Below are 16,012 nucleotides of genomic sequence, written 5' to 3'. Positions count from 1 at the left end.
TAGAACACAATATTCTGTGGGCCTTGCAAAATCTGTCAAAATCGAGTAAAGCAGGGCGAAGGGGGTTGCTTCAGTGAAAATGGCTGGGAGTGAATGAGTTAAACAATTAAGTGTAGTGAAATTGGTTTCACTTTTTGAATAAATTACATTTTCCATAACATTGTAATTGGTTTTCTTAATATTGTAATGTGTAGTGTAAATAAGTAAATGGTAAATAATTACTTAAACCCACCAAGTCCTGTAAAATAATATGTAGTGTCAGAAAATACGCAGAGACACGAAAACATTTCCAAGTTTAATAGTTAAAGAATGGAAAAAGAACTTTTGTTCGTCTTTTGGCACGCACTCTCAAACAATCTATTTCAATAACCATCGTCACAGAGGCACTTCCTGCACACAGGCCAACTGTGAGCCAGCAAGCTGGTAAACACACTGTTCACGTCTGCGGTTATTGTGGAGATTTCATAGCTGCAGGTGTCAAACCACCTCAAAAGCATCAAACGTAGGTCTCAACATGGCCAGCTGACAATCATGTTTTACTGTTTTCTTTTATTTAGACAAACCCAAATAAAAGGCACATAAAAGATTGCGCTTATGTTTACATAATTACTCTCCATGAACATACATTTTAAAAAATGTAGGAATGTTTTACCTTTCTGCTAATCAGAAAGCCTAGCCTTCATATGTACAAAACTTATCATTGTTAATGATCTAATACAAAATGTTTTATAAAAAGTTTTTTTTTTCCTTGCATGTGTCTGTCATAACTATAACTACGTCCTCTGATCTAAACGGTTTGTACAAAGATATACATTCATTTGCCTTCACAAGATCTGCCTTAAAAAAAGGGGGGGGGGGGGGAACCGATAATTAGTTGGTCAAATAAACTCTTATACTAAACTTTTATACTCATCCCATGTAAAGTTCTTGATGAAAAATGTCAGTTTGTTGCAGTCATGAATCATAGCTAATCCCACTTCAAGGTGTTTTGTTAACTGAAGAAACACCACAATCATGTTTCTTCAAGGTAACATCTGAACAAGGCTTCCTTCACAGTATATTTCATCAAACAAGACAGGGAGGAAGCGTCAGCATATGGAGAAGTCTTGCAAAGTCGTTCAGGCACATTTGTTTACGGCCACTAGAAAAGGACATATGACAGCACATGCTTGATTTTACCCTAATTTTTTTGTAGTGTTTAGTTGTTTTCTATAACGTCACTACCCTAAAAAAAAAGTTCAACTTAAACAACGGACAAGCTGAGTCCACATGCAACATTGTAAATAAAATAATTGCTATTAAATGAACTAAAAATGTCCAAGGTCATAATGCCATTCCAAATTGGAGCATTTCCCTTGGGGGACAGTGTTGACATGCACACAATGAAATGAGAACATCTGGGCCACCAACGCACAAAAAATGTGGCCTGGGCAACAACAGACAGGACCCTTATCTCATTCCACCAAACTGAAATGCCCTTTTAAGTACCACTCCTTTGTAGTGTGCATATCCTGGTTGGCTGCAAGTGCTTCAGAAAGCCGACACTCAACAAAATCCTCAACTTCAAACAGGCTTCACATTGTCAAACTTGTTTGGAATGAACGTCACAGAATTATTGAGCATGGGATAAAAAAATATAAAATAAAAATAGTACTGCACTGCATTTAGGCCAGTCAACAAACAAGGGATCAAACTCAAAGTGTCAACACATTAACATAAAATGTCATGACTCCAAAAATGTAGAAAACGACTGTAAGAAAGTTCATGCTGTGATACCAATATGGTAGTTTACTATTGCTGTGCTATTATTTAAAAAAATTAAAAAAATAAAATCCTATGCCTTTTTTAGCGCTGAGATTTTAACTCAGAAAGTTGCTTTGATTTATTACACCCAACCTAAAAGTTTGAAGGTGAATGGGTGACAAACTTCCTATCTAACACTTGACCTTTGCTTTCTCATAGCGAGACAAACTGCCAATTGATGTTTTTTCCCGTCATTGAACAATAATTCCTAAAATCATAGGCCGTGAGCAAGAGCTCTAAAATTGTATTCAATTAGCTTTGAGCTCCACCTCCCAGAGAGTCCAATGCCATTTCATATTAACAGGATTCCGTAATAGACAAGTACAGAAGATGATCAGACTTTATTCTCAGAATTCTGACTTTCCCCCACAATTCATAGCTCTACCTCAAAGTCAGAGTTCTCACTTTTAAGTCAGAAATCTGAGAATAAAGTGAGAATCCTGCCAACCATTTTATATGGTTTATCAGGATTCAAACCAAATTGGCCACATTCACAGCAACAATAAATCCCCTTTTAGGTGACAACCTCAATTCAAGTTTCAAGCAAACCCACAAATAATGTTTAAAATTGCAGGATGTACAGAGAGAGTGCACTTGCAATAAATTGGCAGCCAAGCCAAACATCTTCTCTGCAATATGTTCCATGTGCCCCACCAATCGAAACATGGTTTTCTGATTTAGATTGCGTCAGTGAAATAATGAATCCATCTCAAGGCGTAGTCATTTTGACTTTCTACCACCCTCTGCTGTCGACTGGGGTGACAGAAAATATGATTGCTAAGAAAACATTTTGACTTGACTTCCACTTTAAAAACAATAGAATAAATGAATATTTTTCTCGCCCGTTTCTTCATCATTTTCATTTGGAGGGCTCAAAATACAGTATATTGGCCAAGAGTTGTGTTTTTTTACAGTTACAACTTGCGGCATGCAGGCTGATTTGTCCAATGGGATTGTTGATATGCCACATAAAAGCTACCTCGAGTTTAAATTCATTACAGAAGAATCTGGTCATTTTATGCACTTGGTTGAGAAAGCTTTAGCCATGGATCAGTTTGGCACTCTTGCTATTTGGACGGTCATATTCACGTGGGTAGAGTTCTTACATTTATAGCTAGTGGTGCAAAGTCGGACTGGCGCTTCCACAGGTAAAAGGCAACAAAATAGTGTTTTATATTTACAACAACAAAAAAAAGACTTGTCATTAATATATTATAAAAGACCAATCTCAGTCTCAGAATTGGGATCCGATGCCTGCTAAAGTAAACATTCTAACCTACCCAACAACTTGGGCTCGCACAGTCCATGTGCAACTAAGCAAATCTATTGACCTCTACAGTTAAAGAAAAAACAAAATCTTTCCATTTGACCTTTGATAATACTGTCTTTTAAGGGCAAAACCTCGGGAGAAAAATAAAAAACTTTTAGGAAAAAACCCCCATCTCCTTTCTTTCTGTACCGTAAACTGTCATGTCCTCATATAAATCCATATAGACTACGAAAGTGTGAAGAATATCCAGCAGTGATGACGAGTGAGCAGTTTCCAGCAATTTAACAATACAGACACAAGAGGAATTGATTTAAAATAACAGTGCTAACCAGCCTCGGAAAACATGAACACAATCTCAAATATTGCTCAACACCAAAAAAAAAGTTTTCCACTTAAACCTTAAAATACAGAAACTAATACTGATTAGTCCGCTAACATATTTGAAACAAAAAACATGAACTAGAATCTAATAAGGAAGCATTTAACACACCCTCTGGCAATACACCTGGGCGTACGATTTGTTAAGGTGTCACATTTATTGACATCGAATGCCCAGCACATAGCAAATCTTTTTCTGGTTGTTCATTTAGTTAAGACTGCCTGACACTGTTGTTCAGTGATTAGACAGAAACTGAGAAATGACGAAAAACGATAGGCCTTTACCATGTGTTTGCTTGAAAAGAAGCTGCAATAAGCCAGCTTACAACCATTTACCTCGTATGTGAAAAATAATAAAAACGTGTTGAAAAAGAAAAGAATTATGGGAGGAAGTGTAACTGCTGACAATGTAATTGATGATCTTACTAGTGAATAACTATTTGAAAATACAACCTGTACTAAAATGTAACAATATACATTTGAGAAAAGCTAGCTATCTACAAATCCCAATTCCAATGAAGTTGTGAGATTGTATTAAAACGTAAATAAAAAGAATATGATTTGGAAACTCTTTTCAATTGGGATAAAATACAAAGACAAGATTTTTAATGCCCATTTTTTTTTGGGGGGGGGGGGGGGGGTATTTTTGAATGTAATGCTTGCAACGAGTTCCATAAAAGCTGGGATAGTGAGTAATGCTTAAACACAACAACCTATTTGGAACATTCCGCAGGTGAACAAGTTAATTGGAAACTGGTGAGTGTCATCTGTGAAAGGCTCACTTGTTCACAAGCAATGATGGGATCAGGTTCACTACTTTGGGAATAACTGCGTAAGCAAAGTAGTTCACAATTTAAGGAATTCAGGGATTTAATCTTCTACGATCAATGATGTCATCAAGACTGAAAATCTGGAGAAACCTTTCCATGTAAGCAGCTAGGCCTAAAACCAACACTGAATATGAGACCTTCGAACCCTCAGGCAGAACTGCATTAAAAAACCTGGCAACATTGCCACAATAGGATATTGTCAAGTGTGCTCACAAACACTTAAACATAACATTGTCGGTTAACAGTTTGTCACTACAACTACAAATGCTAATGTCAAAACTAATAATTATTAGGGGTGCGCAAAAAAATAAATAAAAATCGATTCTCCTAAGAAACGCGATTCTCATTTAGTACGATTCAGAATCTATTTTATATGTGCCAAAATCGATTTTATTTAAATTATTTTATACTGTCTTGCCCTTCTTTGTGTGTGCCTTTATTGGGAGCACTGTTCATGCTGTATATGATTTGGCCACTTGGGGGCAGTGTGGTTCCGCGCATTCTGATACACTGTTAAGTTGTAGCCACAGACAGTAGAAGGAAAAAGTCATGATCAAGTTATTCCAATAAAAGTTGTTTTGTTTTTTTGCGGCGTAGGAAGATTATATGCCGGTGAGTAATGTTAAAATGTTACTCTGTATACATTCATGACGCGTTTTGTATGAATAGCTGTTCTTTTGGGTGATAAAAGTGCCGCGAGTAGCACGCTAATTAGCATTAGCGAGTCAGACATGACGATTCTTTGCACAGCTAAGAAGTTGAAGCATATTGTCAATCAAAAATCGATCTGATTAAAAAAAAAATTTGATTCTGAATCGAATCGCAGACCCAAAAATCGGAATCCAACCGAATGAATAATATTCCCACCCCTAACTATTATCATGCAAAGCAAAAGCCATCTAACAACAATACCCAGAAAAACAGCCAGCTTCTATAGGCCCAAGCTCATCATTGACACGAAGTAGAAAAGTGGGTTGTGGTCTGACGAGTCCACATTTGAAATGATCTTGGTCAATCATGGTTGTCGTGTCCTCCAGGCCAAAGAGTTAAAAGACCTTTTGGACTGTTATTCGTGCAAAGTTAAAAAGCCAGCATCTGTGATGGTATGGGCATGAGTAACTTGCACATCTGGGGAATGCACAATTAATGCTGAAACATATGTTGGCATCCAGGCCATAACTTTTGAATGTGATGTAACAGTGGTAAACATGTCCCTGTCCCAGTTTTTTGGAACATCAAATTCAGGATGACTGGTTATTTGGGGGGCAATCAGTTTGACCATTAAATAGCATGTCTTCAATTGGCTATACATGGGTAGTAAAGGATCTGCAGATCCATGTATTTTTTATTTACGTTTTACACAATGTACCGCCGTCAGAATTGGGCTTTTCATGATAGATGCCATAACAGTGGAATAGGTTAAAATACATGGTGTAAAATTGAAATCCAACTGCCTGTAACAGCTTCTAATGTGAGGCCTCTTGTCAGGTAGTGGCTGATTATAATGTATTTGGGTTTCCCAATCATTTCAAATGTAAAATTCAAAAGGGAAACATGTTGCTTGGAAAATCTTTGGCATAAATCATTTGCTTACATGATTGGATAATAAAAATATATAGATATATATACCATAGTGAGTGGGCTTGTTTAAATTAGACACTAGCCAATATAACAGTTGATCTGCTACTGTTCTTTGTCCCTTTTAAAGCTAAAGGCATAGTTTTGTTTTTAAAATTTATAGGGACGGCTTTGGAGGTAATATTTGATTTACATCATTTTGCATCAATGTGATGAATTCATTCGTCGGATATGTAGATCACTGACTTTACAACTTTATCACAATCAAGAGTTTTTTCCAAGCATTTCCCTCTTATTAATAAGACGGCGTATTAGGGCCACGTCTAAATATATATTTTTTTAGGTTGGGAGCAATATTCAGAGAAAAAAAACTCTCAAATTTGACGCTTTATAAAATTGCAAATTTACGACTTTATAAAATGGCAAATTTGCGAGAAAAAAAGTCACAAATTTGCGACTTTATTAAGTGCCAAATTTGCAAGAAAAAACCCCTCAACCTTACGAGAAACACACGTAGACTACTCGGATGTTTGTGTCAATACTTTTCACTCGGGTTTTCAAATAAGGAGATAGTAATTGCTTTAGCAGAGATTAACCATATGATGTTAATTTAGCATTCACTCTTTGAAGCGTTGGGTACGGCCAGCAACAAAGACGCCTTGTTTTGCGAAGGTCTGAGTGAAGATCAAGCATTTAAGTTAATTTGTCAAAATGTATATTTACGTGTACATTTATGTTTCAAGAATTATTATTTACACATTCATACATTTTGGTATTTTTTGTGTGCAGGTAGCCAAGTTGATGTGTGAAATCTGCTGCTCTCCATCATTCACTTGCATTTACCTAAAGTATGATTGGCTAGTCTTAAGTCAGCTGAAAGGGGATCAGGAAGTGTTGTCGCTCTAACTGCCGTGTATGACGAGTACATTTTAAATTAAGAATGAACCTGTCTCCATCCTGCCTTTTCATTTTATAAACAAAGTCCCATTAACCACTAACAAATCCTCACAGACCATAGCTACACCACGTGTATTTCTCATAAGTTTTTTTCTCGTAAATTTGCCACTTGATAAAGAGGCAAATTTGCCACTTTATAAAGTCACAAATTCGCGGCTTTATAAAGTGGCAAATTTGCTATTTTTTTCTCGGAATATTAACCCCCCCCCCATCTGAGAAAAAAATATATATATATATGTAATACGCTGTCGTACATAAATACAAACAATTAAATTAATTTTTGTACTGAATTACGCAAATTCAGAATCCATGTAGGTTGTGGGGTGTCATTGCATTATTTAGGACGGTATGCCAACTCAGCGTTTAACATATTGCCAGCACTATTATACTAAGATTTGACAGGTTCATCTATCATTAGGCAGTTTACATTCTCAACAGTTACTCAGTGGCTCGAAAAACAAACTCTACCAAGGAGGTGAGGATGGCAGAACTTGGGATAGAAAAGGCATGCTCTCCATGGGCCTCATTGCAATGTTAAGTGGGCCGGTGATATTCATGGGCATTGGGGTGGTGATGGCCACGGGGTGGGCGATATTCATGTGAGCTGTCGTGGGGATATTGACAGAGGCCAGGTTGACAGGGCCCGTGATGGTGACAGGGTGCTGCAGGTTGACGGGGTTTGCAATGTTGACCGTGCTGGTGGTGATGTTCATCTGAGCGGCAATGGTAACCGGATTGCTGGCATTGCCGCCACGGTTCATTGCTGAGGTGATGGCTGCCGAGTTGGTGACTGGCGTTGTCGTGGCGGAATTGTTGTGCACGTTGTTGGCATCTATGATAAAAAAAAATTAAAAAAAGATAAATAAAAGCCCAGTCACCTTAGTATGATTTTTCAGAACTTGAGTACAGTAAAGCTAACAGTCCAGTCAGCTCCATCGTTCTTTACCTGGGTCACTGAAAACGTAAATACATCATTTAAACATTATGCCAACTGTAGTAATATTTGTGGAGAAACCTACCTTTGTGAGAGTTGTCAATTAGGACTTGGAAGGAGTTATTTAAAATCTCTCCTACAGTCAAATCACCTAAGGAGTAAATTCAAAAAGCAGGATCAATAGACTAAACTGCTAACTGTCTGATTGTTTAAAAGCTGTAATTTTGAACATTAATACATTGTATAAAACATCCTCAGATCTATATGCAGGAGGCTAGATGAACACAACAACGCATGACTGATTAGTTTAGGGCAAGGACATTGTCTATGCATAGTCAATGTCAACAAGTCTGGCCCAAGCAGCATTGATTTTTAGCTGTTGGGGCATTTCTGTTCCAGTTTCATTGAGGACATACATAATATCAGTTATCAATTTTGCTGATGAATTAGGATGTAAATAAGCCAATCTCATCAACAGCCAGGTAGTGTGCATCGAGCCTGCATGATGGTCCAGTTTGTTGTTAATTCAAATAATCTACTGATCCTGCTTCATGAACTTTAACCTAACAATTATACACACTACAAATACAGAAACCTTCATTTCACCAGTCCTCAGAGAAAACACATGTCTTCATAGGGAAATGGTGCAACATGACTAAAAACTGGCCACTTGTGCTGAGTAGACTTGATAATTGCATGTTTAAGTGTTTCAGCTACCAACTACAGGACTGGTTTACCTTTTCGTGGCCCTGAGTGGTTCCACTGCCAGTCACTTATGCCTATTCAAAAATACAGACACATGAGGGGTTACAAAAACACAGGGCAACATTGCCATCATCTGGGAGCTTTGGTTGGCATGGTTAAAAGGATACTTTACTTATTTAGCCATTTTCAGCAGTGAAAAGTTCAGATTTCCCCCCCCATAATTAATGTGATACCTTTTTGGTTCTCTCTCTCCCTCTCTAAGGCCCCCACCCTCCCTTCCTTGTGCTTAGAACGAACTTACACCCGTGCATGTGCAGGCAGAGACTAAATGACAATTTGACAATTATTAATTGACAATCATGTGCAGGCTCTTTGAAGTGAATGACTAGGATGCATGGTGTTCATTTCAGTTTCATACTCTATTGACAGACACAAAGTACTTTTTGTCTCGCCATTGCAGTAGCAGTTCTGCAAGTGAATATTTATTCATGAGGAGCAAATTACAAATTTTGACACGCAAACTGCAATACGAACCCGCTTATTTTGAGCCTTGCCTTTACCCTGAGTTAAATAATGAATTACCTGGGAATATCCATAGTCTTCACAATCCAAAAAAATAAAGAACAAATGAGAAACCACGCAAATGAAATCGGTCTCAAAAAGGCTATAGAGCCATTTGCAAGGCTTTGGGACTCCAGTAGACTATGGTCAAGGACACTATCCACAAATGGAGAAAACAGAACTGTAGTGAACCTTTTCGAGTCAACAACTCCTTAACTCATTCAAACCCAAAAATGTATAAATGTTTTTTAATGTTTTTTTTATGCTAGAGCATACAGAAGGCTTTGATACAGCTTCTGACATGAAGAGGCCGCTTAAAGCAAAGGTAGTTACAAAAAAGGGCCAGCAGGTGGCAGCAGAGTATAATAGATCAGCCAGGGCCATGTTGCAAACAACTCATTTACCCACAGTTTTAAACAGATTTGTGAATAATGATAAAACTTAAAGCTATATTCTAATGCTAAATGCTGCAAAACGGAAATGGCCCCAGTTAAGGTTAATGTTCATGACTCAGCCATAAGACAGGCACTGGTCAAAAATGACATCCATGGGAGTTCAAGGAGAACCCCCAAATAGACTGGAAAAAACTGGCTCATCTGATCTGTAAAGCTCATATCTCACCTGAGCGGTGCAGGCTTGCGAGGGTGCGCGCACGTAACAAGTTATTTTTTCGGCAGGCATGCAAAACGTTGCAAAGTCACTTGCCACGCTCTCTCAAACCCTCTCTATACTCTCAAATAGTTGTTCTTGTTGCAGGGAAATTTTGAATGTGCAACATTGTACTAAGACAACGGAATAGGCAACACTCACTATGTGCACACACCCTCGCAAGCCTGCGTCGCTCAGTTTTCAGAAAAGGGATGCCGTCAGTGCCAGCCGATTTAAGCATTTTGACTGATCTTTCAAGGTCCACAGAAAATGTTCTGTTTGGACTATGGAAACACACGTACTACCAAAGGAAAGATTGGACTTTCATCTTTCATCAGAAAAAAAAGTTTGTTTCTACCTTATTCCGTTCTTTAGTAATCAACAATAGAAAATGGTTAGTTTGACCCAATTTCGCCTGTTTTGGACCAAAATACAGAGAAATCAAGCTTTTAGTGAAACGATATTATTTCATGCATTCTAGTGAATTTTACACTTCTTTTTGTCCATGAATGATGCCACAAACACCTAAATAGTGCTTTACTTCTATAAAACACTACCACCAAGAATGAAAAAGTGTTTTTTGATAGCAAAATACGTTTATTTACATTCAACAGTGTAACAATTTGACAACAATTTGGCAAACTATTTACAAATGTGTGCAACTGTGGTGCTATTTACAAATATGTGGATGTTTCAACGACAGTTTTTCTTTGTGTAACACTCTCCTGCGTGCAAGAAGACGCAACAGCATTTGCATGATCCATTTTATCCACTCCATTCATGGTGGCATCGTAGTCCAGAAACAGTGTCTTCTCCGTGATCAGACTGTACCCGCTCCTCCGATGAATATGCATTGGACTCGGGGTACTCTTCATTGTCCGATCGAATGTCCGCTTGTGCAGCTCCGCGTTTTCCGGCGTTAGCAGCGCTAGCCGGTGAGGCTTTATGACGAGAGAATAACGGCCGCGTCAATGCTTCCAACTCCGGCGTCAACCTCGGGAGTGACCATCATCATCATCATCAATGTGCATTGGTCGATGCTTTTCGACTACTCTCCATCGTCCGATCGAATGTCCGCTTGTGCAGAAGTACCCGGCCGGCTATTGTGCGCGTTTTCCGGCCTTAGCAGCGCTAGCCGCGCTAGCCGGTGAGGCTTACTACGTGATCGTAAACACGTCACGTCAAAGCTTCCAACTTTGGCGTCAAGCTCGGAGTCATCATCATCATCATCATCAATCTGCATTGGTCGATGCCAACTCTCCATCGCCCGATCGAATGTCCGATTGTGTAGAAGTACCCGGCCGGCTATTGTGCGCGTTTTCCGGCCTTAGCAGCGCTAGCCGCGCTTAGCCGGTGAGGCTTACTACGTGATCGTAAACACGTCACGTCAAAGCTTCCAACTTTGGCGTCAAGCTCGGAGTCATCATCATCGTCGACATCAATGCGCTTTTTAGTATTGATTGATGCTTTCCGTCTTTGAAAAAAATGCTCAAGCGTGAGCTGCTTGTAACCGGTTGCTTGGTCAAGCCATTGTGGCTTGGATCAGCCATTGTCTCCTCAACACTCTAGCTCCGCCTCACGTCTTCTACTGACGCCCACGGTGGGCGGCCCATCCAACCTTGTGCAAAGAGAGTCATCGCTGCCCTCTAGGGGCCAAAACGAGTCTTTTACTATTCAGATATGCCTGATACTTTCAGCACAGCTGCCCAAGGCTTTCCTGCACCCGTTTTTGAAAAAAAAACAAAAAAACATAGGGGACGTCTTTTAACGTCCTCGGCGCCCTTCCCTAGGTTTATGCTAAACGTTTTATAACGTTTATGGCAGTCAAAGAGTTAAAGCCAATTAATTTTGCAGTGCTGTAGTACAAGGGATAGAACGATTATTGGTGCCGATAATTGGCATTTTGAATAAAGGGCCAGGTCAAGCTCAAAAACACTCTACATGACCAAGTTTAAACTATGAAGCTAGGTGGTCACTTATCAAGCAGTCTCTGAAATCAATTAAATTACTCCATGTGTCGCATGAGTACAGCGGAGACGACAGAGACATGAGCGCCTTGGGTGTTTAGTTATTTTAGTTACTTATTTAAAAATAAAAAAACTGTACGTGTGAAGTCTGTTTTAAAAATAGTCCATCTGACTCTTGCCAAGAAAAATTAAAACTGAGGAATAATAAACATTTATTTACTTATAAACTTAACATGGTACATGGTTCTAAATGTACCAATTTTTCTATATTTTGTTTAAAAACAAAATAGATTGTGTTAAATTAAAAAAAATGCTGTTATTATTTCCCCAAATATATTGAGCTATAATTTTAATACTTTGATATTTTCACTCATATCGTGCCATGTCCATTTATAAAATTTCCTGGTGTGTCTGTGAAAGCTGCTCCTTGGCTCTGCAGTGCGTGCACATTTAGACCAGGCATGCCGCTTAGTGGTAAACCAGAAGAGCTGCTAACAAAAACTTTTTTTGCCATCCAGCATAGTAAACATATCATTTAGATATACATATGACTGTTCGACTAAAAATGAAAGTAAATGAATATAAAATATTGGGATATGTGTCGCCTTGAAGATCATGTATTGGGATACATATGTATCGCGATATATATTGTATTGTGAGGTTGTTGGCAATACACAGCTCTACTTGGCACCATTATCTTCTGATAGGTTTGTGAAAATGGAAGATGTGCATGTGTATTAAGTTTTCAGTCTTGACACGCACACTTATACTACAACCAAAAACAACTTTGCACCATAGCGCTGTTGGAATGTTTGTGCATATTAGGCTTGATAGTATTTGTTTACATTGTCATGGTTCCTCTGAACGCCAGGCCCAAGTGCTGAAAAAAAATCCTACAGGCTGCTTGTATATAAAGTGTGTCTATGCTCAGTTCAGATTTGAGTTTTGCCTGTAAGAACTACATTTGTATAAGTTAGAGATCTAACCACATGAAAACCAGCTAGCTGTCAATGGGTGAAAAAAAAAAAACAAGCAATTTTGAAGTTGTGAGAAGATGAAAAGTTCATCTGCGCCATTGCACAAATATTGGCCACAACGAGGACATAAAGCAAAACAGCAGCAATTGCTACAAACATTGTGACAGCTGAAAAGGCCCGAAAACAACTGTTCGTGAGCCGACATCGGCAAAAACATCCAAAAAGCATCACAATCTATTGTACGTTTGCAAAAGAATTATAGTAATTGCCATTTTGATTCAATTTGCTATTTTCTTCAAATCAAGCTTCAGCGCAAATTTCATTGTGTACAGCAACATTTAAAAAGATATCAGAAAATTACATCATACATACAATTAAAAAAAACTGCAAGTACAATAAAGAAGCTGCCGTGAGGGAGGCAGTTTTTTTCAAAGATTTCACATTGGTTCAATGAAGCAAAAACTATTGCTTGCTGTCATACATAAGTATTGGATCATTTATAATACTGTATGTAAATCTTATTTATTTTTTTATGAAAACTGATGTATTGTACAGTATATGCCGGTAGATATATTTTTGTCATAGACTTCACTACTTCAAACAGAGACTACGCCAAAAGCTAAGCAATATCTCGATAAAAACTTAAGTGCAAAAATTACAATGGGTTATTAAAATGTGAAAGGTAAATATTTCCTGTTAAAACCCTAGGTAAAGATGGCTAGTTGCATTTTTGTCCATTCACTCCCCTCCTTATGACAAGGGTGTAGGTTGCACTGTCATTCATGATACATGAACACTCAATGTGATTTTTTTTTTTTTTTTACCAATTTTGGTTCATTGAAGTTCTCCAACCTAAACTGCAAGTTAAACAGATTTATGTTTCTAATTACTCTAACGTTCTCTAAGGTTGCAACTTATTCAACCTAATTCGCCACCCACAATCATACTGGCTGACCCCAGTGAATTTGTAGGAGAGAAAGCTGCATCACTTTAGGTATTTTGTTTGTTCCACAGCTGTGCACTGCCGCCACATGGTGTTAATATTGAGTACTGCAAGTGAATTAAAATTGCTTCCCTCTTTTTTCCAGAGTTTTGAGGGACAAATCTATCCAAATGCCCACAGCAACAGCAGCATTTGTTTTCTTTTATTATTAGAATAAATTGTAACATAACAAATGCCCACTGACCTTTGTATTGCAGTATTCTATTAAATAACGGTAACTTTGTTACATTAAATCATGGCATGGGGTATTTCTGATAGCAAGCTCGTTCCTTAAAAAAAATAAAATGGAGTGTGGCGTCACTGCAAATGCACTTCGTATGACTGGATTGTATTGAAGATAATGAGTCAAGTCAGAATGGAATTGTAAAATTTGGAGACAGCCTACCTTTATTGTTACATTGGTTGCTGAAGCTGGCCTGACCATGAGTCTTGAGGTGACTTGTGATGTAGGCAGCACTCAGCATTTTGCCACAGATGTTACAGGTGACTTTGCCTTCATGTCTGATCATGTGAGAGCGGAGACGGTCTTTGGTAGCAAAAGCAGACGTGCAGGCCTAAAACAAACAAACAGACAAAAGACACCCTCCTCAAATAATTACTCAGAATTAAAAAGCTAGCTAAGAAGCGCTTCGCATGCTAAAAACATACACTGTTCTTTAAAGGAAAACTTATGACTATATATATATATATATTTTTTAAATATTTTGTATTTAGCAACGTAAGCATAAATACATCAATGTAAACTGACTGCTGATTATTTGTCCTGCTAGGGGTGAGAGGAAAAAAAAGTGAACTAAATGAATCGAGATACATTAAAAATTGTCAAACTAATCAAAGCCCAGACATGTCAATTGCAACCAAATTGAATCGAGGTGACAAGAGATGACCACTGTTGTTGTAAATACTGAGTTGCTCCAATCAAATTGTGCAAGTGTTCATAATGCATACATGGAGTACATTTCCATTCAATAAAAGGGTCCGAAAGTTTGGACACTTTCTCATGCTATTAAATACAAAAAGTGTGTCCAAACGCTTGATTTATATAAAAATACATACACCTGTACAGGTACAAACTATATCTATATGATCATGTTAAATCTGATATAATCACAAAAGGACCATAACAATAGTGTTGACATCAGTTACCGTTACTTGGCACTTGAAAGGCCTCTCTGAGGAATGGACATGCTTGACATGACAGCTTAGGTGATCAGGCCTGCACAGAATGATGGAGACATTGAAGACAATTAAAAGTGATGTACAAGCAGCAGCAAATGTAAGTGTCCGTCAAGACAGAATGGTAGAGCATCTTGTGGGCGGAAACTTAAAATTGACTCTCATTCAAAGAGTTAGTGATGATGTTCTGTGTGCGAGCTTTTTTGTAGTAATACGGAGTAAGTGTGTAATTTTGTCACTTCAGTGCCTGAAGAAGCAGTCTCTTAAGTAAAACGCTTGGTTACAAAAAATAATGCAAGCATCCAGTGCAGGTAGCGTGGAGAAATAATATAGATAAAGTGTGAAAAAGAAAGGCTTGGAGAATGGGGAGCAAGAAAGTTGGCACATCTGGTATGTGTATTTACCAGGGCTGGGTTTAAAAAAATATATAATAAAAATAATTTAAAAAAATCAAATAATCAATATCAAATCAATTTTCCTTCTTGAGCCTGATATCGATTAATGAAACCATGAATCGATTATTTTAATATCTGTTTTTAACAAATTAATAAATAAAAAATATATTTTAAAGTGAAAGTCAATCCCTTTATTTTTTTTTACAATAATATGTTCTATGCAGCCCCACTGATCTAAATATGGTATTCTGGTTAATATTGCATTAGTGGAATATGAGTTATGCAGCAAAATCCAGCTGTTTTTACCCATCCCAGGGGGCGACCATTTTGTCACTTGCTGTTAACTGAAGATGACATCAATGTTGCTTAGGGCTCAGGCAACGACCAAAAGCAGCTCACCTGTTTTTGTAAATTCCACCCCCTGAGATGGATTAAAATGGCTGGATTTTACTTCATAACTCTTATTCCACAAATGTAATATTAATCAGAATGTCATGTTTAGGCTAGAGAGGTCGCATACAACATATTGTCAATAAATGTTTACGGTTGACTTCCACTTTAAAGGCCAATTATTTTTTGTATCTTACCATTGGTTTTCTTAAAATTTACAGTTCACGTGAATTAAAAAATAATTTTCTTATATTTATGAAAGACCTGACTTATTGCATTTTAAGACAATTCAGAATCTTTTTCTTTTATATTTACAATTATTGAATTTGAATTATGAAAAAAAAAGAAAGAAAATGTTTTCATCTCATCCTTGATGTCAGCATGTGTTACTTTCATTAATAAACTAAATAATTTAACCAGTTACTGCCTCTGCAAAATTT

At 37.7% G+C, this 16,012-nt stretch overlaps 1 protein-coding gene across 4 annotated transcripts in view; it reads right to left on the bottom strand.

Annotated features, from left to right (window-relative positions):
* Window positions 1-282: 282 nt before the first annotated feature.
* The window catches only part of LOC147170382 (vascular endothelial zinc finger 1-like), a 41,164-nt gene continuing 25,434 nt past the window's right edge, over window positions 283-16,012 (bottom strand). Inside the window, exons 3-7 of one of the 4 annotated variants that reach the window (XM_086080568.1) lie at window positions 14,758-14,827; window positions 13,997-14,165; window positions 8,488-8,529; window positions 7,836-7,901; window positions 283-7,648 (exon numbers count right to left, since the gene is read on the bottom strand). In XM_086080568.1, coding sequence (XP_085936694.1) covers window positions 7,281-7,648; window positions 7,836-7,901; window positions 8,488-8,529; window positions 13,997-14,165; window positions 14,758-14,827 — 715 coding nt within the window. In that variant the 3' untranslated portion in view covers window positions 283-7,280. The remainder of the gene's footprint in view (window positions 7,649-7,835; window positions 7,902-8,487; window positions 8,530-13,996; window positions 14,166-14,757; window positions 14,828-16,012) is intronic. The other 3 variants (XM_086080570.1, XM_086080569.1, XM_086080571.1) reach the window with 3 other exon arrangements.

This window comes from Leptonotus elevatus, chromosome 7, assembly GCF_054856555.1.
Source record: "Leptonotus elevatus isolate MCC_2025b chromosome 7, RoL_Lele_1.0, whole genome shotgun sequence".
Classification (NCBI taxonomy): Eukaryota; Metazoa; Chordata; class Actinopteri; order Syngnathiformes; family Syngnathidae; genus Leptonotus; species Leptonotus elevatus.
Note: the sequence above shows the minus strand (reverse complement) of the source record. Positions and strands in the feature narration are given on the sequence as shown.